Source organism: Saccoglossus kowalevskii, chromosome 15 (assembly GCF_978046115.1).
Source record: "Saccoglossus kowalevskii chromosome 15, keSacKowa6.1, whole genome shotgun sequence".
Classification (NCBI taxonomy): domain Eukaryota; kingdom Metazoa; phylum Hemichordata; class Enteropneusta; family Harrimaniidae; genus Saccoglossus; species Saccoglossus kowalevskii.
In genome coordinates, this window is record NC_140655.1 from 21,947,314 (window position 1) to 21,975,184 (window position 27,871).

Sequence of the window (27,871 nt, forward strand, 5' to 3'; positions counted from 1 at the left end):
CAAATGAAATGAACATAGGAATTACCTACACCAGTCGCGAATATATCAGGCTTTACAATTTTTGATTGAAGTGCCATAATAGACAAGTCGTGTTGTAATGACCGTCGTCCAAAACCTTTAATATGGATTTTGTTTGATGTGTACATTGCATAACATTTTCATAAAATGTTGACACTGCCGAATAACGACAATCATTTTTAATAATGGTAAAATAAATTTTCAGTTCACTGCGATATCCCCTGTTATGTGTGAAAGCAAACATTAAAACAGGACAAACATAATAGCATCATAATGATGTCAATCATCACGTGGGATTCAACAAACATGAAAATATTTTGGGGTGCATGTATTTACTAATGAGATACACATTTTATGACTGTCAATTTTTATACAGTTAAAAGTATTTCAATGAAATATTCCCCACTCAAATTCAATCTCAAAATCAAATTTCTGTGGCAGACATTTAGTACGTAGGCGTGAGAATGCCCTCGCCAACCGAACAACATCAAACTTGGTAGATCTCGCACTGAAGTAGATTTGCATACTGTCTAATGTGATAACCCAGTATTTGCCATTTCTACACTTGCATAATATTTAATTTGATTGAAAAAAAATTCAAAAACTGAACAAGAGACTGTATGCAAGTCTCCTATTGATTAATTGTACTCAGTCTGAAATAAGAATGTATTGAAAACAATATTTGCCATCGCATGGTCTACAGTTACAGTGTATGTAACACCATACTGGATGCTTCATGCGGGGCTTCATGCACAGTTAACAACTCCCCCCCCCCCCCCCCGCTCTAAAGAACGGCATCAACAACCGAAGGAAAATGTTATGGTCGCGTAAGTTGCGCCCTCCGCGGTGGTGGCTGATGCCTTTCGGTCGGCGAGGGCGCCACTCACGCATTCATGGGGTAACCAGACCTGCTGAAAAATAACGACGGAAATGTTAGAATGCTCGCTCGCTAATTCAAGACGATGATAATATTGTGGCGGAAATATTACAATTCGCATTCTGGGAATGTAATCATAATATCGCAAACTAATATCATTCTGGCAGTTCTCCAAAGACAAGAACTGAAATGTAAACAGCATAAAAAATATGACGACTTTTTGCAAAGTTATGACTAGTTCCCGCATTTTCAACACGTGGATTTAAATTTCAAGTGAACCTTTTCGCGGATAAAACTTCATGAGGAGGGTGACTGAGATCATTGCACCGTTAAACACCGTATCATACGTCGTATCCTCGGGGCGGACATCCGGGCAATTTCTACCGCCTGGCAACCCTCGCGGTGAAAACAAAGACCAAAAACTCGCAGAAGACGGTATTTTGGGATGTTTGTTGAGACTCCCCTGAACAGTGTAACAAGATTAGTCCTACGTGTGTAACATATATAAATTTAGTTGTTCAGGATTACTTCAAAGTTGAGTTTGTGTTGTTTTCTGGAGTTTTCACCAGCTCCACCGGCGTTCCACAGCAGCGCGCACAAAGCCCATAGAAATACGTGGTACAGTGACGCGCGTCTTAGCAACGTAGAACGTCTGTGACGTAGTTCCGCCCCCGAGGATACACATTAACGGTAGCCAGCATGAATATTGTCAGAAATACATCTTTGTTAACTCGGAACAAAAAATCTTCTTTACACATTTAGTTCATTGTTCATTTCCAATGCTTGTTGCATAATACATGGACAACGCCAGATTAACACAAGGCTATAGATGTCGGTAGAGGGTGTTAGTTACCTTAACACATATTCACTCTACATTAAAGTGGGAGTATCGTCACCTGCGCACGCGCGGGAATTGAGTCCCAAGCGACGATAACAACACACGCTAAAAACACATGGGTGGACGCCTGTTTGTAAACAATGACACGCTATGGCCACCTGACGCATGCACAGGTGACGACGGCTTTAAAATGTTTTCAAATTGCACTGCATTATCGCCTGGAAATACCGAACAAATAAATGTTGGTGAAATTCAACCATTCAGGCATTACATTTTGTTGACAATTTTCTTATTATTTAAATAATCGAAATGATTTCAATGTGAGCATATATTTATGTGGAAATAAAGAATATATTGCGATATGCATAGTATATTAAAGACGCAATATGAATGAGAAAATGTAATTTTTAATATTCAAATTTGATACTTTATATTGATGACGTCATTGGAATATGATTTATCATAAAACGAAGACGCTGTTCTTGTTGCACACATCTGAATGAAAATCTCTAATACGCATGTGCAGTCGTTGTAGCCTTACTACTAATGTAAATTTCTTCTATATTGTATCAACTCAAGTTGAAATAAAAATGCACTTTTTGCTTAATCTATCAACTTTGACAAAATTTCTTTTTATTTGATTGAAATACTGCCTTTATTTTCCGACAGAGCAACAATTCTGCTGATAAGTCATCGATTTTTTCAGTGAGGTGCCGAAACCCCAGTAGAATTAAATCTCTATGACTGATAATGATTATCCTACAAACAAAACAAGAATAGGAATGGCGCTTATTGGCTACGTATTTTATAATCGACTGGAGTGTGTCGTTGGTGGCGCCTGAGTTTTGACAAGCACGCCACCAACGAACGAAACACATTGATGCTTCGAGAACGGATACCTCAATTAACAATATTTATTCAGAAATATAGAAATTTAACAGTTCACCGGTTATAGTTAGTCTTTCTAGCGGTCATTTATAAATCGCTAGTTTCTGGGAAATGTATGGGATTGACCACTTTTCCGTATTATTCGATGCACAAATGAGTAAGTGACCTACATGTTATTGATACCAAGTTCACGTTTAACGAGGTACTTTTTGTTTGTACATTCACATCTGAATTTGTTGAATCAGTGTTTTCAGTGTGCGTACTTTTTCACCACCAGTTCCCTTTTTTCATCACAAATTCAAAAAATAATGCTGTATAGTCTGCCCTTGTTTTTCAGAAGATTGGGACAAAACCAGGCAAATATTTTGGAGTGAAAACTTTGTCTGTTGGCTCCAGAAATATTGAAGAATATTAGAATAACTTGAAGAAAAATTTGGGCGAAAATTGGTATCTATCAAATCAGATACCATTTTATAAGAGAGATCCACGAGTTTCCCTTGTTATTTGAACAAGTCCACTTAATTTATATAAGAAATCATACTTATTTATTGTGATCTGGTCCTCTGCTTTTCTGATCAAGACATGGCCGTGCCATTTTTTTCCAATCAGGTACTTTACTTTGAGTAATTCAGCAAATACTTGTCATCGTTGGACAATCTTCTTACCCTGTATTTTTCTTTGTGAGCTGGTTAGGTCAAAACATATATAAATGACATAATTCGACGCATCGAAAGAACCTGTCGAAACAACGAGCTGATCTTTGATTGGGATGATTGTTAGCCAATCAGGTACAGTTTTGCCTATAACTCCGATATGGGCGATAATGTCGTGGCAGCATTTTTTTAAATCAACAATTACTCTGGGTTTTTTTTTCTAAGAAAAAAGTGCCAATAACTTTTTTTACATCTTTGTGTATGATCTTGGCCATCAGATATCAGTTAGCCTTAATTTATTCCTAGGCATCGAACTAATTAGTTCTAAACGGTTCTTTGTATATTATACATTTGTATATTTCACCACGTGTCTTCTATCTATTCAAAATATTAGAGTTTTTTTTTCTTTTAGCATTACATTCCGGTATTATCAGTATAGACACTATTATAATTTTGAAACATTCGGCGTCTCTTTATGTAACGGTATGTTTGTATGTAAGGGATATACAACTTTCAAAATTTTCTACACAACTTTTACAATTTGTATTTAATTGCTTAACACTCGTGTGTTGTACTTGGCCTAAAGTTATATGGAAAAAGAAGAAAAGTGTTTTGTGATTGTAAACGTCACAGGTTTTGTCAAGTGTGCACGTAAGATAGTGATCACAACGATGGGGGTTCACAATAATAAACACTCGATAACCATCGAGTTGCGATTATCGAAGTACGTCACAATGGAAATTACAACATTGAAAAATTCAACTACCCGGTTTTTTTCTCTGTGTACACAGCATAAAGGTCACTTAAAACAAAAGGTATATTATATGTTCTGGATTTATGCTTTGTTAAAGTGAAAATTCTGCATATTTCCCTGTTGTGTAATTACATCAATTACATCAATTAATTAAGACCATAGGCATATTAGTGAAAATACGTATCCCATGGTATAACACGTGTTATGCATGTGACAATGAACGGTATCACGTTCAACGCAAGAAAACTAACGTCAACAGCACAGCAAATTATTAGTATAAAAATTCCTATTCATAATCATGACAAAAGCATATTCTATATTTGTGTTCAATCACAGTCCCTCTATCATATGTGATAGAGGGACTGTGGCTCAATCCAAAAAATACGCACACGATTTAACTCCTAGTCTTATACATACTCATGGGCAACACTTTTAACATTGCTATGCTATATTAACCTCAAGAATTGTGCATACGCGACAAGCATATGTTCTTGCAGTGTACTCGACTGGCCTCATAGATGGATCGATTCAGCCTTCTTGATTAGATTCAATCAAAGTCACGTCTGAAGAAAATATTACAAAATATGCCCGAGGTCTGATTCTGTACATGTCTGATCTTAGCGCATGCGTGTATGTGTGACATGATATGAACAATCTATACATGTCTGTCTGGAATAGAATTCGCCAAAAGAAAAACGGCCGTCAGTTGACCACCTTGAGTTTAACATAATAGTAAATTCTTCAAGCAAATTGAAGATCAAACACACGCTGAAGATCTTATTCTGGACATGTCAAAATAAAGTCGGGCGTTTTTGATCAGATGGAAAAAAGTATAAAGTTGGAAGTGAATTACTCAAAGCATGTACGTGATATATGTCTAAAATATAACTTACATAAATTACATAAGCACTCCGGCGGACGAACACTTCGTCAACTAAGGTCAGAGGGCAATACAGGTTATCCCGTGGAACTAATTTGAGTAAAGAAGTAACGATTGTTACTAGATTCTCGGCTGTGAAAGTTGAGAATATTAGGCATGATAGAATTTTGATTATGAAAGCAGAAATTCGTGGTTTTCCAGTAACGCTGAGTAATGCATATGCACCTAAAAAATAAAAACATTATAATTTTATGCTGAATTTAAGGAATAGGTTGGTCGACTTGAACACAAGGCCTTGACAGTATATTTATATGGGAAGGGGGTCTACAGTTAATAATACGTTAACAGCTCAGAAGGCAATCCAAAACCATGTAAGTTTTCCATTAAACAACGAGAATTACAATAATTTATTAAATGGTTAAAAAATTAACGTACACCAGAAATGGGGAGATTCAAGATAAAGGGTTGTTATGGGATATGATAAAATGTAAATTTTAGGAAAATTTTACTATAAAATATAGTAGGAAAAAGTTATATATAGAAAAAGGTTAAGATGTTAATAATAGAATAAAGCTAGCATAGGAAAATTTTTCAGCTAGTAGTACCAATGGCAACCCTAAGGGAATTGAATAGACTTTTGAATGAGGATTACAATTATACAACAGGGAGCTCAATAATACGCTCAAAGGCAACATGGTACGAGAAAGGGGGAGAATAATAATAAATATGTTCTGGGTCTGGAAGAATGAAAGGAAATAGGAGTTCCGGCCACGGAAAGGCCGTTTGGCCAATTGTTGGGAAGTTACTAAATTACGCAAAATCCACAGATTTTAAACAGGATTGGAACTCACCTTGTCACTGTATTTTGTGGACACGCTATCCACCAGGACACACTAATTTAACATTCCCAAAAACGAAGTTCGAAATAGCTAGCCCGCTGTCCACATATTAGCTAGTTTGATACAACATATTCATAAGATATTTTCCATATGATTCAAAACATGGACGTATTAGGTACATTCTCATGTACCGCCCGCCTCCCAGTTTTTCTAATAAACTGACATTTAATGGATTTTTATCGGATTTCTCGGATCTTCTAGACATTTACGTTTTGGATACTACACCAATCGTCTACCTTGGAGATTTTAACATTCATTTTAATAAGCCAGACAATCATGACACCTGCAGATATCTGGAACTTTTAAAAATGCATGATTTAGTGCAGCTAGTAGACAAACCTACCCATCGTTCTGGTAACATTTTGGATTTAATTATTACCCGTGAGAATATTGTGTTATCATTGGAAGTGAACCAGGCCGCAGCAATCTCTGATCACTATCCCATTTTCTTTAGTTTGTCAAATCATCATGATAATACATCAAATCGTACCAAAATTACTTATCGCAGTTTCAAGGACTTTGATAGGGATAATTTCGCATCTGATCTACTCGAATCTGGGTGTACTAGAACAGTTGACCAGGTAGATTCTACAGCTAAGTTACGTATTTTCAATACTGCTGTATCGGAAACGCTTGACAAACATGCCCCCATGAAGGAGAAGACTGTTCACGTTCGTGTGGCCGAGCCGTGGATAAATGTTGATATTTACCACGCCCGCACTGAACGCCGTAAAGCTGAACGGACGTGGCGGCGAACTGGTTTAACTGTCCATCGCCAAATCTACAAATCTAAACGAAATAAAGTTAATGATCTTATTGATGTATCACGTAGGAGTTATTTCGCTGATAAGATCGCGGATTGTAATGGCGACCAAAGAAAACTGTTTTCCATCGTAAATGGTCTTTTAGGCTCGACAAATAATTTGAATGCGTTGCCGATTCACGATAACAAAATAAATTTAGCGAATCGTTTTAGCATGTTTTTCGTGGATAAGATTAAGAAAATCAATCAAGGACTAAATCTAAATTTATTGAATGGAAACCGTTTTAACGAACTGCACAAGTTCTCTGGTGATGAATTGGAATGTTTTGAACCAGCCACGGAGGATGAAATAATTAAAATTATAAAAAAATCGTCGTCGGCTTCGTGTGATTTGGACTGTTTACCCACTATTATATTAAAAGATTCTTTCTATCCTGCTTTCACCTATAACAGATATCATAAATGAATCACTTCGCACTGGAAGTGTTCCTGAGAAAATGAAATGTGCGCTGATTAAACCTCTGCTTAAGAAAGCATCGTTGGATTCAAACATGCTGACAAATTATCGACCGATTTCTAATTTGTCTTTTATATCTAAAGTCCTTGAACGTGTTGTTGCATCCAGAGTGAAACAACATTTAGAGAATTATTCGTTGTATGAAGAGTTTCAATCAGCGTATCCGACCACACATAGCACTGAAACGGCTCTTTTGCGGGTCACTAACGATGTACTATGCAGTTTTGACAATTCTCAGTATTCAGTTGCTCTCGTACTTTTGGATCTTTCAGCCGCTTTTGATACTGTGAATCACAGGATTCTCATCGATAGGTTGAGATCAAATTTTGATTTAAATGGTCTCATCATCAAATGGTTTGAGTCGTATTTGTGTAACCGCATTCAAAAAGTGAAAATTGGAAATGTATTTTCTGATATGACGTCTATATTAGAAACCGGTGTTCCACAGGGCTCCGTTTTAGGGCCATTATTGTTCTCAATGTACATGCGTCCATTGGGCGAGTTATTGCGACGTCACGGCGTAAAATATCATTTTTACGCCAATGATAAAATTCGCGCCCGCGTGATACTTGAGACATGTATTCAAGATGTTAGCGATTGGATGTCTTGTAATTTCCTACTTTTGAATGTGTCGAAAACTGAATTTGTGTGCATGTCGTCTCGGAGATTCTCACAAGACTCGTGTCCTTTGTCTAGTATCGCAATTGGTGAAGAATTGGTTAGTGCTTCGTCAAGTGCTAGAAACTTAGGTGTCTTGTTTGATTCGCAGCTATCTATGGAAACACACATTTCTACTATTTGTAGATCTGGATATTCCCATCTAAGAAATATTAATCGTATTCGTAAATCATTATCCCAATCTGATACTGAAAAGTTGGTACATGCTTTCATATCTTCTCACTTAGACAGCTGTAATTCATTATTGTCTGGTCTCCCTGTAACTAAGATAAAATCTCTTATTCGTGTACAAAATGCAGCAGCCCGCCTTGTCACTCGTGCTCGAAAATATGATCACATTACAGACATTTTTATTAAACTTCATTGGTTACCAGTTGTACAAAGAATCAATTTCAAATTACTTTTACTAGTGTATAAATCTTTGTATGGTTTTGCCCCAAATTATCTATGTGAATTAATCGAATTTTATGTACCGAGTCGTAGTTTAAGATCTGAATCGAAGTTTCTTATTAAAACTCGTCAGATGTGTAGTAAAAAGTCCAAGGTGTTATACAAAGACCGTGCTTTTGAAAATTTAGGTCCTAAACTTTTTAATGAATTAAGTACCTCTGTCTGTTCGTTCTAGTCCTTCAGTAGACATTTTTAAATCCAGACTGGAAACGCACTTACTTAAATGTGCTTTTAATATTTGACTGATTGTTTATTGTATCAGCGCCTTTGATCTTCATATGTTGGAATTGTTACGCTTAATTAAATAAAGTTATTATTATTATTATTTGTATCATGTTGCAGTGCAGCTTGCTGACCAGGATATATGCATTACATTCATGCATGTCAAATTCAATCTAATTACATGTATACTTTGTATATATTGTTGTATGGTTTACAATTAGAGATACATGTTTCGCCACGCTTCAATTCATTAACAATGAACATATGATCATTCAGACTTAATGCATAATTGTCACCATAATGAGTATCTTCGATATTTGTATTACCCCAAAGTGCTGCCCTTTGTCTAAACGTATTGCCAGGATATGTTCTACAGTGGTTGCTAGTCTGGTCACTGTGTAGATCACTATTTCAGATATTTATTGCAATTAATGCATTAATCTTGACCGGAAAGTGTTTATTTGGTCATTGCCTCACTACTATACCTCGACAAATTCTGTTTTTTCCAGGGTGTTTTGGAAAGTTGACATCCAAAATTTTGTCAAAGATAAGACCTCTCAGAAGAATCAGGCACAGGTTTGCGGAGCCGTACGTTTACACAGATCACAAACTGTGTGTGATGTGGGTGATTGAATCCCTCACCATGTTCATCTTTTTTTTAAGACTTGAAACTTATACAAGAAAACACTGACCATTGTACGACTATTCATGTATTATTTGTGATAACTTGAAGACATCTAACTGCACTGTTTTTACACAGCTGCCTTAGCACCACAATTTCTTTCAATGGCATACAAGCATTACTCAGTCATTCTACGACAGAAACACCAAAAGTTAGACCACATAATGCTGTAGATACACAGATAATGCATATTAATATCATTGCAAATTTTGACAATTACAATTTATTTGCTTCTACATGAACATAATTTGAATACAAGATATTTTTTTAAAGCTTAAAGAAAGACACAGACCTGATAAAAAGTCAGTTTAAAATTTCATTCCAAAATATGACCCATACAAGTATGAATAAACAAAACCCCATTATGAGAGTCACACGCGCAATCTCAGGTAATGGGTAAACGTACCATTTCGATATGGTAGAAGTCTTCGTCTAATGAACTACCAGATGCAATAAATGCAATCACACACAAATGTTTATATTACCAGGGACTTCAGAGGGAATGAAAAATGTAATTCATATTTTTATCATGACCTCTATATACAGTACAAGATACGACTATGATACAAATTATCAATCTTGATGTGCATCAGCCACTTAAACTGAAGCAGTAAGCTACACATACATGAATACAGCATATGTGACGACATTAATAAAATCAGTCATGTGAAATTCAAATCAAGGACATTTGATCATTAAGTGCACATCTACTGTGAAGGAATCTGCTGAAATGTTAAATACCATGTGATCTTTATAAAGACCACAAGAAATTGCACTTTCATTTACTGGCCATCATTTGAAGTGAGCTTCATACTAAGTACAAATATTTATTTACTAACTATAATCAGCACTGTAAAACATTATCAAATAATTTTTTTTTCTTCAATGTTAATCGCTTACATGTTTGACTGAAAAAATACATCATCTTAGAAAGGCAAGAAATATTTACAACATGGACAGAAATGTCTTTCATTTTGGAAACATGTGAACACATTCTTCCCATAATCATACAAACATGACTGCCATAAATAATTTGTAATATTCCAGGACAAAGAAATTTGAATAAAAATAGTTTTGTCTACAGAAAGCATGAAGACTGGACAAAGTGAAAAATTGTAATCAGACATTTGTGGCAGTTGAAACATCCCACATCTATGTTCACATGGGGAAAATAAAGGCAATAATCTTTGTAATATGTTTATAGTCATTTGTTAATTGCATTGGAATACGTTTGCTCATCTATTTTATTATTATCTTGGACACATAAATTCTCTTTACAGATTAGTTATAAAGATGTACATAGATTAGATGCAGTTATTTCTACAAATTCATAATTCTTGGAAAACCACTGACAAGTACAAAAGTTATTGAGGTCATAGCTTTTCCATTTTTTTCTTGCACTACATAGAATCAGACGTAAATTACAAAATGATATAAATAGTAAGCAACCAGGTAGTAAATGAAATTAATCCCTAATTGCGTTCTGATACTACCAGTAGAAAGTTGCAGTCCTAGTTTGTATTATATGCAGAGCATTGAATATGCAATCACCTTAAATGATAAAACAGAACATGCTTATGTTGTCTGATCACCAAATTAACCACAATTTTTATCAATCACTCAAGGCCATGTTTGCATGTTTAAAATTCGATTTCAGGATTTCCAATAAACAAAAGAATTTAAAGCTTACACGAGTAATTGCGATGTTTTCTGCAGATCATACAAAGTAGGAATGCAATTTAAAAATATAAGCATTTTACAGCAGTTTTAAACTTTTGAGTGCCAAATTTCTAACCCGCTCAAATTGAGAGAAATTTGTTAACATTTTCTGTGATATTTCACTGAATTCAAAGTTAATTTTGGACCTAACAAATCAAAATGGTACATTACTTCTAGTTTTTGATCCAAAAATTTGAAATGTTTGCAATATTTTATGTGTAAAAGAGCAGACTATTAACTTTTGTGTGAATGGTACCTGAAGTTTACTTTAAGGCTCAAAGGGTTAACTATTGTGTTTCGATACCCATGGGTGAAATGAATACAATATAGCCTCATTTTTTGTACAAAAATGATACAAATCAACTATGTTACAATGTAGCAATTCATAAAACAGCTTCAGACAATTTTATACTCATAATGTTGTTACATTGTACTTAAAATCCATTCACAACGTGATCATTTCGTATGGAAATACTATTACTGGTATATTCAAAACTAGTGTAGCATTTTCTCACTACAAGGGTCAACCTACAAGTACACTTGTATTTCAGCTTTGACATCAACAAAGTGTTATCCAAAACAATAATCTTCAAAAATATTGAAATATTTGCAGTTAGTTGTGCCTTAAAGACTAATTTCAAAACATGTACATAATTAGTTTGTACATAAGATCAAAGATTAAACTAAGTTTAAAATAAAGCTACAGTTACAAGGCATGAAGTTTGTGTTGAAAATTGTTGAATATCCCACAGTATAGTGCAATAATATATGTTCTTTAAAATAAAATATTTATAAAATAAAATACAAACAATGTAAATACATCAGTTTTGTTTTTAAAGTAAATATAACACATATATTAAGTTGGTTTTACTGTTCATTGGACGCCACTTAGCAGTGTTCATTTTCATATGCCTAGGAAAGCTTACACACAATATGACTCCCTAGCTAGCTCTTGTCGTACATACTCTGTCTGTTGAGTTTTTCAGGCGCATTGGATGCCATTTCTGTGAAATCTTTGAAAACATCTTGAAAGGTTTCATCACCTGTAATATAATAATAAGAAAAAACATGGAAAAGAACAGAATTAATGTCAAGAAAATATAAATGATGGAATCTTATTCCAATTTGAGATTATATCAAATCAAAAACACAGTTTCAACACATTGTGATTCACAGTTCTATTGAAGCAAATATGATTGTATACATCTTTGCCTTCTGTAATTTATTTAGGAGCAGCAAGATTATTTGAAAGGTGCATTGCCCCAAAGTATTCTTTACAAGGGCATGGAAATTGTGGTACAGACTAATAACAGCAAAAAATCCAATTCAATACAATGGTAATTAGTAACGTCACCGGGATATTCATGTGGTCGTGCTGTCCTCTCAATGTAATGTATATACGTCTATAACAATTACAGCCAGAAATGTATAAAGTAAGATTCAAAATTCAAAATGAACGGTTCATTACACCAAAACTCACATAAAAACATAGTAAGAAATGTGTTAACAAATAATATACCGGTACACTGTTTGGTTCCTACAAATATTCAAAAAATACCTTTTTTGATCTATTACATCAAATTAACCAACAAATGCATTTGTTGCTGACTATCATAACACAGACACTTGCATAAGTGTATATACTTCTAATGGAGCAAAAATTATATATTATATATATTTACCTGAATTGGAAAAGATGCCTTCACTTTCTCTCATATCTTCATGTAGTCTTGCCAGTCTAAGTCTGAGATAACGAATTAAAATTAAAAGTTAGCAAGAATGTCATGTATTATTATAATATTCTGTCAGATTTACATAAAAGATTGGGTTATTGAATAGACTGTCAAAAGACATAGCCAAGGGAAAATACTAAAGAAATCTTGAAAATTCAACAGTCATCTTTTAAAAACAAAAGAATCCCTGACAAATGACAACGAGGCTCTTTAAAAACAAAAGAATCCCTGACAAATGACAATGAGGCTCTTTAAAAACAAGAGAATCCCTGACAAATGACAACGAGGCTCTTTAAAAACAAAAGAATCCCTGACAAATGACAATGAGGCTCTTTAAAAACAAAAGAATCTCTGACAAATTACAATGAGGGCATTCTGAATGTCAAACAAAAGAACCTTACACTTTACAAGATCAAATAGTTAAACAAGATAAAAACAAGAGTATATATCTCACAGTGGAGAATGTGCTCTACCTAGCACACACAAAAAACAAAAGAATTTCTTACACATGGCATTGTAAGTATAGTAAATCCCTCTTTAAAAGAAATGTTGCACTCTCATTTATTACAAAGTATATTCTATTGTACCAACACTTATACGAAACATGAATACTAAATTAACTTCTTGTTTTCTTCTTACTCACTTTGAAATCAGTGGAATCCAAGTCAAGTCAAGTTCAAGAGTAGTGGTAGTCACAAAGTATGTTTGAATTCCATGTAAATATTTATTTATAATCTTAACCCACGGTTTTGAAAACAAATTGAGAAGTGGATAAAGTGGCATTGTTAATTGGTTTTTTTAAATTAAGCTAAAGAAAATGAATGGTTGGGATACTGTATAAAACTAATTAGATTTTACATTGAAAACATTTGTAACAAACTGACAAGCCATAATCCACTTCAGCTAGCTATTGTACAATCCTTTATTTTTGCTTAGAATTAATTTTCGCTGTAGGAATGATTCAGTGAAAATTTTACATTCCACTCTTCAAAAGTCAGTGAAAATAAATTCCATACAAATCATCCAAAAAGTCTATTCAGTGAAAATAAATTTCTGCTAAAATAAAATTAAAATAAAACAGAAATTAACTAGTTTGGATGAAAATAAACATACTTACAATGTTACAATGTCAGCATTGGCTGTCGTCAAAGCTATCTTCAGTGCATCCTGTAAATAAGAGAACAGAAATACATCTTAATTATAAAAATCATGAACTACTTGTACATGTAATGTGAATAAAAAAAATACTTGCTAATTTAAATTAAATGTAGTTACAGCAACTGGGGCAATTGGTATTAAATGTTGATATCAACATAGACAAGGTTAAAAAAACACAGGCATCGATGTCTTACACCGAATCATTAATTTTATTTCAATACTATCGCTAAAAAATACAGTGAAATTTTTGGGAGCCATCCAGTTACCCTTGACTTTAATACCCAATATCGTGACTTACCCAATATTGTAACTTAGTGATTGTAATTGTTTTTCAAGAAACAGGTTGAACTATTTGTTTTTTTGGGCAGATTAATTTATAAGTCGTATGGTTTGGGCTTAGATGGTGAATATACTTCAGTAGAACTGACTTTGTAGGGATCAAAATGTAATCCCCAAAATCATGTCGAGTCAGTTTGACTGCTGGTATGTTAAATGGTTTATGATAAATGATAATATCATTTTATCTACTGTAACTGTAAATAGGTGCATACAGTAATGTAATATCTTTATTGCAATTGAATCCACTTTGGAATACAGATCAGATGTGATAAATTGTAAATAAAAGTCAGTCTTCAAGGGAAAACTTGTATAACTATATTGGTGACTTGGGGCACAAATTATGTTGTGACCCATGATTTCCTTTATTTTTACATCTATTTTGTTTATAAAATTTAAATTTCATTTACTAAATCACAAATTCTATAATTCTGGCGAGATGTTTTTCAAGATCACTATCAATATATGATTTTCTGTTGCGTCAGTGATGCATCAGTGATTAAACACAACTAGTTGCACCACAGAAAATCTGTGTGCGTCAGTGGCATGACATATTGTCTTAAAGAACATACTGTAATTGAGGAGGGATTCCAAGCATTTAAGATTTGTAAGAAGAATATTGTCTAATCTCACCTGCCCATCTGCATCCACTGCATGTTGGTTAGCACCTCTTTTTAAGAATAAACAAACTAGCCTGAAATGTAAAGATGTTGTTGACATTCAAGATCTTTGTATATCCAAAAACTATTTGGTTTTTTCACCACCAAACTTTCTCACAACATTTTTTCTGTATTTTTTTCTAATATTTTTAAATATTTCTGGAAATGAACTTGAATTTTTGAGCCAACAGACAAAATTTGAGTAAATTGTCAGTTTTTACCCAAAACATTTGGCTATGTTTGTCCCAATTTCTGAAGGAAAGTGCAGTTTATAAATGAGACTATTTTGTGAATTTGTGATGAAAAGAGGGAACTGGTGGTGAAAAGGTTAATCCTCCATTCACACAATAAAACTAACAAATAAACACCAGAGAGACGAGAAAAACAGGATTTGTTTTCAGCAATTCATAATAGAATATTCATGTCAAATTAATTAAATAACTGTAGATCATAGCAGAAAAATTATAGGTTTTATAAGATACCGGTAATAAGTGTATTGTGAATAATAAATCTGCAATTTATGGAAATTACTATAAGAATCCTATTAATGTAGATAAGTTATGTTTGTACTTACCCTGTATGTCCTAATATAGTGGCATGGTGCAACACACCTTTACCATTCCCATCTCTTGTATTGACTTTAGCACCATTGAGTAAAAGAAAATCACAAGCTGCTAGGGAGCCCTATTAGAAATCAACACATAATAATTATGGTTTGTATACATTCTTTGGGTTAGTTAAGGGGTCAGGGATATATAAAAACATGCACATACAAAGACCAACTATGTTAATTTCAGCTAAAAAAACATGAAAAAATAATTGCAATTATATGAAGTTTGAATATAAAGTCATAGAATGTTGGAGATATGGCTCAGAAACAGCATTTTTTAAAACCAATTGCCATTTTTAATCTGATCTGAGAACAAAAATGATGTCTGATGTTTGTACCAAGTTTGAACAAAATTAATCCATGGGAATGGCAGAAATGCTTGATTTTGAAGAAATTGTATCACAAAAATGGCTGTCATTCTGTCTTCAAACAGATCATGAAACGAATGGACGTGCATTTGTATCCCAAAATGTGAAGTTTGATTGTGATTAGATCAGACATATGAAGACAGACGCACACACACACGCACAGACGGACGGACGCACACACGCACAGACACAGACAAATGAACGCACACACAGGTCAACACAAAGTCTCTGTTTCGGGACAGCGTCTAAACATATACTGTAAACTCATACAAAGTACTGACCACATTTGGCATATCATAGTGATACTCATTCTGTCATTATAGGAGGGTTTCCCAGACAAACCTGAGCTCCTAAGTTACAATGCTACTTACCCCGAACACAGCTTGATGTAAAGGACATTTCCTATGATCCTCTGTGTTAATCCAATTCACCTCAGCACCATTTGCTAATGCCTCAAGCATGACTGGGAGATTATTGGCACCTGCAGCCTGAGGTAAATCAATGTCAATCATTAGCATTACATTACAACAACAATATCATAGGGTATTAAGCAAATAATAAACACTCAAATCAAGGGATGTGTAAACTAGTAAACATTGGACTACCCTGATTCAACATGGCCGCATTTGGTTGCGTAACAAACTATGACATTATAGTAAGTTACTTTTTGATAATTTTGTATTGGCATTAGATTTAGGGGGCAGGTGAAGGGTACATAGAAATTAAATATTTACTAATTTGTAATATGTATAACCGTAATGAAAACAACAACAAAAAGTTATTACACAATTTTGTCAGTAGAGAGCATGAAATGTTTCGGCATTGTCACCATTTTGAATTTACGGCAATTGAAGACAAATGTTGAAAGTTTATTAATGTTGTTTTATTGATACTTCTGCCACAGAAGTCATTTCCTGTTTGGGACGACATGACAGGGCTGTGTGGCCATCTCCCTATCAAATGGCAATTTTAATGTGCTATCCTGGTGTCAACCAGGCTCGGCCGAACACAAGCACCTGCGGACCTTAACCAAGGTTCCCCCAAAGTCGCATTCGTAAGTGAATGAATCTCAACCAGTGGAATTGGCCTTCCCATTGAGTCTGTGGCACACTCACCCAGGGTAGGGGTCGACCCTTTGATGTTCAGCCTAAGGTTGGATTTGAACTTGGGTCTACCGATCACGAGTCTGATGCGACAACCACTATGCTACTAGTGATCGGTTGATAAATAGTTGATATCATATCATATTTGTGTCCTATGTAAAGTTTATTCATCAAGAAAGTATTTGGTGTATACTGATTTTATCAACGTTTTTAGGAACGTGTTTTCAAAAGATTACTATGCACCCCTTTTCTACACCAATGTCGCTTTAGGCTTGTTCTGGTAGTGATGTTTCACATATTTGTGGGAATGCAACTTTAAGTGTATATTGTTTGAATATTACCTTGTATAATAGCATATTTGGATGTAACTTTGCAAGATCTTCTAATGATGTTGTTGTTGCATCATTTGTTACCATGGTTTCATCAATACTTTCCTCATCACTACTCCCTAAGAAACAAAAAATAGTTAACCATGGTTTGCAGTGAATTGATATGCTTCATCTTCTTAGACACGTACAAATCCATGTAATTTGGTTTCACAAATGATACTTTTTATTGGTGAAAAGTTTATAAAATAAGATAATAACAATTTATTGCATTTTAAAGCCCATATACAAAAGTTTATACAGTGTACTATATTTCTCGTATATATATACGTTGAATAAAAATTGAATAAACTAAAAATTAACTCAATGGTATAAAAAATAAACACTTTATTTCAAGATTTAATCTTTTCTATTGTCTTTGATTTAATCATAAGTCAAAAATTCTTTCAAACATTTTAGCAAATCAACTTTAGATTAAATGTTAATGAAGCTCTAAAACTACTACCATGCGTATATTACTCTATGCATATCAATGCTCTACAGTTATTGCATTATTAGCCTTGTGCCAATATCCTGGTATTTTATATAGTTTATGATAAATGATATCATTTTATCTACTGTAGCTCTAAATACAGTAAAGTAATATCTTTATTGCAATTGAATCCACTTTGGGACATTGTAGGAAAAATAAAGTGTAAACAACAAAAAACAAATCGTGGTATACAAGGCAGCATACTGAGTGTCAGAGTTGGGATGGAATGATCATATATTTTCATATACACGATTCTTTGTTGCAAAAATTAGCTACTTTGTTTCCGTTGTCTGCTTTGTCTTGTGTTGATCCTAAGCGATACTTTTAGTCTTGATTTGTGAGCAGTGTAAATAAGAAGGTATTTCACAAACTGTATTGCTGTTTCACCACTGAATAAAGATATTCATTGATAAAAGGACCTACTTCCTAATCTATTCTGCATTTTGTGGGACACATTTGATTTATATTTTCCTGACCACACTGAGAAATATATGGACAATTATGATATGTACATCTCATGACTGGTTTATCAGGGCAGTGTGAATACAATATTTGATGAGGGTCATTGCTAGATTTTCATAATGGAAATATTCATTTATTTGTTCTCATAGTTTTTCTTGTAATATAATTAACAGCATTATTCATTCAGGTTTTATAGAACCCATGCAAGTCAAAATTTTACACAGTCTACCAAGTCTGAATTGCTTTGACATTTTATCAGTGAGGTTACATGCATAGACCTAATATGGCCATGTATAACCATACACCTTAGAAGGTCTATGGTATAACATACTTTCACTAAAAAATACATACTTTTAGTAAAATAACGATAACCTTGCCTATATGTTTTAAAGCTGACAATTAGAATAAGTTGAAATCATTTAAATATGCATCTAAAACACAGTTAAACTGTGGTAGCCTTGCCTAATGAATAATTATCACCTTGTATCTATGAACAAATTTGAACTCAACGAATATATTTTTATGCTGTCAAAATTTATCAAAACTATTATGATATCAAAAAATGAAAGACCAGGTGGCACATTAGTAAATTAACCTTTTGACAGCACCAGACTTGCTGCATGCGCTATCGGCTTTTGACAGTGCCAGACTTGCTGCATGCATAGAGTAGAGATAGAATTGTCTTACTGTAATCAGCAAATTGATCAATATCTTCAACATGTTTTTTAATACCTTCTCCCATGATGTCATTTCTTTCTAAACAGGAACCAAACACCAAGACATCAGCGCTACCACCGAGACCACTGTCAGATGAAACACCTGTAAAATGTGGACAAATAATTAAGGTTAATATACAAAAATATATCATTTATTTTCACTGACATTTAATTTCACTATTTTGAGCAATGTCACTAGATTTTAAGTTCACGAAGTTGATGAGAAAACAATGATTTTAATAAGTTGTTATTGGACATGCTTATGTGAATTTAATTTAGCAAATTTTACTTATCAATTAAAAAAACAGTGAATAATTAATTGCTCATTAAACACACTGTTGTCTGTTCTAAATACGTTTTGCGGTGTCGTTTAAGTTGTGCCACACAGAATATTTCAGCTAAGCCGCACATACATGCATACCAGCATATTTAGGCCGGTAACAGCAAAATGTAGTTTGTTGGAGTTTTGAAATGTGCTGCTGCATGTAAAACTCTGAAAAGGTTTAAAGCGGGAGGGTCGTCACCTGCTCATGCACAGGAATAGAGTCCCAATCGACGATAACAACACACGCTAAAAACGCAAATGCTCATGAGTAGACGCTTGTTTGTAAGGCATACACAGGTGACGACACCCCCGCTTTAACCTTTTCACCACCAGACTTTCTTGCCAAAATTTTTCAGCACTTTTTTCCTATATTCTTCAATATTTCTGGAAATGAACCCTAATTTTGGAGCCAACAGACAACATTTAAGTCAATTTTCAGTTTTTACTCAAAAAATTTGGCTAATTTTGTTCCAATCTTCTGAAGGAAAGTCCAGACTATAAATGGTACTATTTCGTGAATTTGTGATGAAAATTAAGAACTGGCGGTGAAAAGTTTAATTGGTTGAATGAAAGTGCGTGACTCAAGAAATACATTTATGACTTTAAAGTTCAACCAGCAATTCAGTAAGAGGGTGTCCGCCAAGAGTATCACGGCGCTGCCGCCCCTGTTCCCCAGTTTGAAAACCCCCAGTTTTAAACTGGCAACCGATTTATTGTATTTATTGTAGAGTGTCATACATGTGGGGAGTAAATTGTCTTGAAATAAGAGTAGAACAAAATAATATAAATCATATCCTACCTGTACGTAAAGAAGCTGGACTAGCATTACCACTGCTAGGTACAAGTTTGGTTTGGATATCTGTCGTCGTCTCTTCACCACCATCGATCTTAGACGTAGCTTTCTTGGACTTCCTCCGATGATGTTTGGTTACACTCCATTGCTTCACTAGACCCCTACCATCAGGTTTTGATACATGGCTTGGAAGTGTAGGAAGTTTTTTGACAAACTTTTTATCTACGTATTTGGCACGAATCCAGGCTTCTCGTACATCTCTGGAATTACATTAGGTGTAACCAAGTCATTGTTGGTGAAGCAAGTTGACAAATATTTAAATTAAGTTCAGTATACATAAAGACAGCACATCTCCCTATTGAATATTCATGGTTCAAATATCAATTTTCTATTTTGAAGGGCACTGATACAGTCATGTGGGGGTAACAGAGGAATGAAGTTTTGAGACTGAGTAGTTTTTGAGAGATGTGCGATCACAGTTCTCTCTTACCACCCAAGTTTCTGTTAAATATAAACATGTTATGAATGGACCACTCAAGTTTCTGTAAATGTATATTACAACCAACTATATCTTTGGTGATGTGCAGTTGAAGAGAAAAAACTAACGACTTAACGGACTTCTGATGTTTGTCTTACCTATCACACATTGGCATTGCCCTTTTGGCTATTGTTTCATCTACACTAGCTTCGTATATTTTGTTAATTTTATCATTTCCTAGTTCTGCCATAACCTGTAAAGATAATATGGATAAACCATCATGTTGTCTTTTATAAGCAATCATTGTCACTTAAAGCGTTAGGGTGTCACCTGCGCACGCGAAGGGAATAGAGTCCCAAGCGACGTTAACACACGCTAAAAATGCAAAGGCTCATGGGTAGACGCTTGTTTGTCAACAATGACATGCTATAGCCATCTGACGCATGCGCAGGTGACGACCCCCCCCCGCTTTAAGAATGAACAAATTAATGCAAATAAAACAATTAAACATTTGAATATTATAAATTAAGAAATTAATGTGATTTGAACTATAATTATTCTAGCGAAAAATGACCAGATTTCACAAGGCAAAGAATGATGCATAACCTGCAGACTGCATGTTACAACAGTTGATATTGTTTGCTAATAAATGAGTACATGCAGTGCTTCCATCATCTCTAAACAAACAAAATTCTTTATCATCAATGAATATATATTATTTTGACAGAACCCAACATTGAGGTCTTGATCAAAATACGAGCGCCCTTAACCCAGAACCAAAAGAATACAATTTGAAATGAGATTTATTTGTGTTTCGCTTGATAATTTCAACTGCCAATACAATCAGGTCATGTGATGTCCCTAATTATCCATAATGCAACTAATTTAGCACCTGTTACGACAGGAAAGAAAAATTAAAGCATTTTTTTCTGAAACAAAATGAACATGAAAGCACATACGGTAGAGGAATTATATTTTAATACAAAATAAAGACAACTAAGCATGTTGTAGTCTTGGTAACAAACATGGAAGAACTGTCAGTGCTGTAAGTAAGGAGACATGCATGATGGTTAATTGCTCCATTTAATTCCCACAATGCAATACAAAGAAGATATGACATCACACACAAAATACAACAGCCCTTAGTACTGCAATGTAACAATAAACAATTTCCAAGATATCCCACAATGCACAGTGATGAAATTCATTTAAGAATTCATAATAATGTTTCTTTTACTGCACTCCAATCTTATTAAAAGTTTGATGTAGGTAGAGGCTGCCACTGATGTTTTTTTTCACATATTAACTTAAGCATCTCAATATCTACAAAAATTGCATTCTTGGAAATTCCACTTTTATAGGCCAATCAGCAACATTTCTAAAGCTGAGTATATTGCTCTGTGAATGCATTATGATACAAGGCTCCTGATTGGTTGTTGATTGCCATACTGTATTTGCTTTATTAGCAGAGCATACTAGTACACTTACATAAATTACATAGGTATTTCCATCATCAAAATAAGTAACATTTTAATGATTCATATAAAACGAATGCAATTTGGGTTTATATGCACTTCTATTGGAGATGTGCTTTTAATAGAGTAAATACAGTAGATATATCAGATAAATTGAGGAGGGAACTGAGTTACCTCAGAGATAATGACAAACAAGTCTTTGTTTGGTGCTGGGCTCAAAATGGATGGAGGACATGGAGGCTGTTACCAAGTCACAGGAATGCATTGATGCCCTTTAATATGATCAAACATTTCCTCCACAGTTTCAATTATTATAAAGTAAATTAAAAAATTTGAACTTGAAATTGAGCACTCCTTCGAATTTTGAAGTTTGAGACCTATAGTTGGACACATTTGTTTATATATTGTTTGCACATTCAGTGACTGCATGTCAAGAATTAGTAATTCATACAAGGTAAAATTACTAGCATTTGTTCAGGGATTTGTATTAAATATACAGTACAATCCTCGGATAGCTTAACATTTAACACTTTTAGTTGGCTTAAAACTAGCTCATGCCTAATCTCTCGCCTAATCTCCCTTAATGCGTCTTACAAGTAAAATTAGTAACATAGATTAATACTACAAGAAATAAGTTTCCATTATTGATTACCGCCATACTCACTTTATATTATAAGCAATGCTAGTCGGTAGTTGACCCTTCGAGTGCCAGATATTTTTTATACCCAAATTCAGTGTAAACATTTTCACATTTTCAGTAAATTTCATCTCCATTTTGGACCAAACAGACAGTTTGCTTTTAGTTTTTGATCAACAACAACATGTGCGGAAGAGCAGATTATACAAACAAATTTTGTAGATGATGTTAAAGTTGACAACTGTGCTCAAAAGGTTAAGCTGCACTTGAACTTGACTGTACAATGTGTTTAGGTTAAAGGGTGGCAGTCGTCATGCTGCATCCTGTTCGATTTTGGACTCATAGCGACGTATACAATGCGTGTAATATACATTGTTTATTTACATGAAATTCGAACACACGCTGCACAACGACCAACGCGATTTCATAAAACATGAAGAGCGCTAATCAGACAACATTGTGTGCTTGATGTGTACATGCTGGTTTGTAAAAATAAACAAATGATACAACAGTGCGCTAGCCTCTACCGATATCAGATATTAATCAGATTGCAATATTACCCAGAATTCAAAAAATAAGTGTACCACTATGCATGATGGGAGTACAGGTTAGAGGTCAACAATGTGACAGACATGTGGAAGAAGGGGGGGGGGGTTACACCACAGAGTGTAGGGCTGCTGTATTTTAGGTGTGTACAACAGCAGCAGCACCCATGCTTTATTATTGAATAGTTATTTGGTATACAAGTTATTAGTCACTATCTGTGTAACAGCACATACAGGAATACAGTACCAGGGAATTACTCAAGGAAAGGGTAGCCAATGTACTCCATCAGGGGAGGGGCAGCAAAAATAGGCCCTTATGGGAGGGACAGCAAACATCTTCACAAACAACAATTGTTAAATATTACAAATATTAAATTTTCTTCTTCAATTATGAATTTAATCTAGAGGGAATGTGTGTATTTATTAGGTGTATATTATGAGTAATACTGCACTAGTAAGGAGCAAAACTTGGTTGTGACTACAGATTCAGGCTGGAGTGGACTCGCACAACAAGACCTATACGGTATATACATACCGGGAATTTTGCTTTAATCCTCTGCTTGTCACTAAAAGTGAATTTCATTTGACTACAATCCCAGCATACTAATGTGGATAATGTTGTCCTGACAACTCACGGGGTAACATTCTAAACAAAGCTTTCAATGGATCAATACAATGGGGTGAAATTAACAATGAGTTGGGGGAAGGGGGTGAAATAAATAAAGTGCGCCCTCAGGAGACAATACCCCCGTATCCAACTTTCCACACCTGCGCTCTGTAAACTTCCAGAGACTTTTACTAACATGGGGTACTTAAAATATACACATGCTTGACTGGATCTACATTCTGTACTCTGAAAGTTTGGATACAAGAAACAGATTTTTGTAAAATGCTTCAGATATTAGACTATCATTGTCGTAACAGAACATCCCTATTTGTATCTGGTCAGTGTGTCTCACTAACACATGCATATAGGAATACATGCACTGTAAATTACTTTATTTTAGCTGATATTAATTTTAGCTGAAAAGACTTTCTGGGTGTTTTGTCTGGAATTTGTTCCTTCTGCAAAAATATTAGACTTGCATACAGTCCCTAGTTTATTTGTTTATGTTTTCTCAAAAAAACAAAAAACGTTTCTCCATTTACATTCCCACAACATTTTATTTTATTGAGAAAACAACAACAAATAAACAAGGGACTGTATGCAACTCCACAAAAATATGTATTTTACAGTATATCATTAAAAATAGGCATGGGGGGAGGGCAAAGTGCGGGGGTAATAGTATGTGCTGTGACACAGACAGGAACAAATTATAGATGTAATCATATAGCTCACTCTGTAACTATTTCTGCTATCGTGTTTATAGACCTCCAACACAGACTTTCCCTAGTTAAAATAAATAAAACAAAACAAAAAAAAAAACAAGACAAAAACAATTAACCAGCATGGTGCTACTGTGTTAGGTAACAACACATTGCCTACAGATGAGCAAAATATGTAAGTTAACATTAGAAATGAGAAAAAAAAAAACTTTTACAAGGGTATATTCTAGCTTTTGGCCACCATCTTGGATTTTAAATTCACCCATCATGCTTTGCATGCAAATGTATGCATATCAATATGTAAAATTATTGTCTCATTTTATTTGGGCATTGTAAGTGTTGTTTTTTAAATAAAAGATTTCAAATGACCTGTAAAATAAACAATTGTCTGAAATTTCTCAAAATTGTGTAGCAGACACCAGGGCGAGAAAATTTCACCAGCCTTGCGAGTAAGTTACCAGCCTTACAATAAAGATTATTTCCAAATACTCCAGTTGCAATTCAAAGTAAGTACACTTTATTTAGCAGAATTAGATCACACTGATGTGAATAAATTTATTGTCACTTTGGTCATCTGAGAAGTATTCAACCTTTTCACCACCAGACTTTCTCGCCTAAATTTTTCTACACTTTTTTCTTATATTCTTCAATATTTCTGGAAATGAATTTTTATTTTAGAGCCAACAGATAAAATTTAGAGCCAATTTTCGAATTTGTGATGAAGAGGGAATTGGTGGTGAAAGGGTTTAATTGTTCAACTTAAAAATTGTTTCGTTTTCAGCTTCACAACCATTGTACTGGTATCAGTCTTTGGAGGACAGCTTTCAACTTCATCTAATAATTAGTGAAATGATTAATTAAAAACATACACATGGCAACACTGAAATGATTTATGGTTTTACAAAAAAAAAATAACAACAACCTACTTTTCGAGTCTCAGGTTCCCAAGCATCTAAGGTCAATGACCTCACTTTGGACGTTTGAACACCAAAACTCCTGCAAGTTTTAGAAATATATTATAATCAATAATCAATTAATTAATTCTACAAAAAAAAGCGTCTTAAACAAAAACCTTTTCCAACCCTTTGAAATCATGTAGATAGTTCTCAACAAACACCTCTTAAAACAAACAACTTTCGTTAATAGTCCCATTGTCGTCCAGTACTTACGAAATTCGCAAAAATTTTGCCTCTCGCAAATTAAACGTAGTTGACAGTATGCATACATGGCCCTTTAAAGGCTGATGGTAATCGCGATAGTTTGTTCTAGGGCATTCCAATTTTATGTAAATAAATAAACACATGTGACCCACACATACAGATAAGGATATGGACACATACGGACTCGTATCAAATTACAGTCAAGACGACCACTGCCCTTTAACCTTACTACAACTAGACAGTCAACATACCTATGCGTGCCTGAACACTCTATACATAGCGTTATACCAAGATTTATACTCGCCCAGCGTGGATCTGAAACAGATTATAAAGCATGTGTTAACTAAACTTACGAGTGACACGTATACCACTGTGTTCATATTGTTTTAACACGCTTCAAATAATGTAGTATTTGATTCATGCTAGCATGATCAAGTAACCCCAGTATTATCTTGTGACCTATATTATTATCTTATGACCTAGATCTAACAGTATCCATCTTGGTTATTATAATTAAACACATTTTTCTGATTAGTCTGATCAATGAACATATTGGATGTATCTACGCACAGTACTTGCTCTATTAAAAATGCATCTCTAAAAGAAGCACATATAAACCAAAAATCAAACTTATTATTAAACTATTACTTATATTGACCGTAGAAACACACCCATGCAAGCACATGCGCTCTAACAGAGCAAATATGGTACAACGAACACAGAGAAATAGTGGACAGTTCTACATATTCATTGAATGAGAAACAGATTCATTTTTATTTTGATAAATAATAAGTAACACAAATTCAACTTATTTAATTGATAGCAATACTTACTGGGTGTCTGACAGTCACAGCATTTGTCATTACCGGGAATAGACTGCAGTTTTGTCAATAAACTAAAAATAAAATAAAATAAAACACCATTTATCAAAATATACCAACATATTCTACCCTTGACGAGTATATACTAGCGTTGACCAACATATACTACCCTTGACCAGTATATACTAGCATTGACCAACATATCAGTACAAGATGTGGAATTTTGAGTTAACATTTTTACAACCAGACTTTCTTGAACAAATTTTTCCGAACTTTTCTCGTAAATTTATTCTTCAAAATTTCTGGAAATCATCATTAATTTTGGTGCCAACAAACAAAATGTCAAGTTTCATTTTTCACTCAAAAAATTTGGCTGTTTTTGGCCCGGCAATATTAAGAAGAAAAGTGCAGACTATTTTGTGATGAAAAGAGAGAAGCCAGACTGCATCTGTTCCAGGGTAAATCCTCAGAGACAGGAACCAATCCTATACTCCCCCTAAGCGGACCTTAAGCCCAAACCAAAGATAATGTGCCTTTTGCACGACATTCGAAAGGTCATACATTCAGGTACTTTCAGGGGAGGTGCAATTTCACTATAAAAAAGAATTTCCAATTATGTTTTTCCCAAAAAACATCAACATTTGTCACTGAAGTTCAAAAATATCGGTAGTTAAATACAATTATTGCTATTATAGATCAACAATACCCCTAAAAGTACCAGGATGTGTGACCTTTAGGGGTCACACATGTGATTCGATAACATACCTTGGTTCTGACTTTGTAGCATTACTTCCTCTTTCAATAGAGGGTTCTACACTACTAGAAGATGAACTCTCATCATTGGCAGTCTAGGGATATAATAACTTTTATGAGCAAAACACTGACATCTAAAAAACACCAATCTACCTGTATTTTCTACAGCAGATAATATTTGGTAATCTTTGTCCTAACTATTCAAATAGATCATATTTATCAGTCCAAACAATGTCTGTTTGTTTATTTGTTTATTTATTTATTTACTTTTTCTAGTTTAAGACATCTATTACCAAATGTATTATTCAATGTATAAGAAATGGTAATCTGTCAGCAAATAAACGACTTACCTTTTCCAGTGTATTACCGTGATCACTGAATGACCTGTTAATAGCAGCTTCTAACGCTTCAATCCAGCCTTTACGTAAATTTTCAGAGTCTGCCTGTAGCATACAGGTCCTGTAATTAAACACAAGACAATGTGTATTACTCATACAGATGCATGTCGAGTTATTGAATTTCTGTGGTAGTTGGAGTCGCTCAAATACTGTACTGATATCGTCCAACATAAAATATACATATGTGAGCAGAATACAAGTTGTTTATTTCACTAATAATCAAAATCTGCTGAATTAAATCCACATGAACGTATAAAATTACAATAGAACTCTGTTTCACTGGTAAAACCATGAATTTACAATCAAGTGGAAAAGCTTG

The 27,871-nt window shown here is 34.2% G+C and overlaps 1 protein-coding gene across 3 annotated transcripts in view; it reads right to left on the reverse strand.

Moving 5' to 3' along the window:
* Positions 1–9,326: 9,326 nt before the first annotated feature.
* LOC102808801 (arf-GAP with coiled-coil, ANK repeat and PH domain-containing protein 2-like) overlaps positions 9,327–27,871 on the reverse strand; it is a 55,156-nt gene continuing 36,611 nt past the window's right edge. The window contains exons 14-29 of one of the 3 annotated variants that reach the window (XM_085490569.1): positions 27,505–27,613; positions 27,167–27,249; positions 26,414–26,475; positions 25,832–25,895; positions 25,347–25,416; positions 24,434–24,484; positions 20,596–20,690; positions 19,966–20,219; positions 18,858–18,944; positions 17,147–17,253; positions 16,074–16,190; positions 15,299–15,408; positions 14,699–14,759; positions 13,689–13,738; positions 12,521–12,582; positions 9,327–11,881 (exon numbers count right to left, since the gene is read on the reverse strand). In XM_085490569.1, coding sequence (XP_085346695.1) covers positions 11,784–11,881; positions 12,521–12,582; positions 13,689–13,738; positions 14,699–14,759; positions 15,299–15,408; positions 16,074–16,190; positions 17,147–17,253; positions 18,858–18,944; positions 19,966–20,219; positions 20,596–20,690; positions 24,434–24,484; positions 25,347–25,416; positions 25,832–25,895; positions 26,414–26,475; positions 27,167–27,249; positions 27,505–27,613 — 1,480 coding nt within the window. In that variant the 3' untranslated portion in view covers positions 9,327–11,783. Of the gene's footprint in view, positions 11,882–12,520; positions 12,583–13,688; positions 13,739–14,698; positions 14,760–15,298; positions 15,409–16,073; positions 16,191–17,146; positions 17,254–18,812; positions 18,945–19,965; positions 20,220–20,595; positions 20,691–24,433; positions 24,485–25,346; positions 25,417–25,831; positions 25,896–26,413; positions 26,476–27,166; positions 27,250–27,504; positions 27,614–27,871 lie in introns of all 3 variants that reach the window. The other 2 variants (XM_085490568.1, XM_006819655.2) reach the window with 2 other exon arrangements.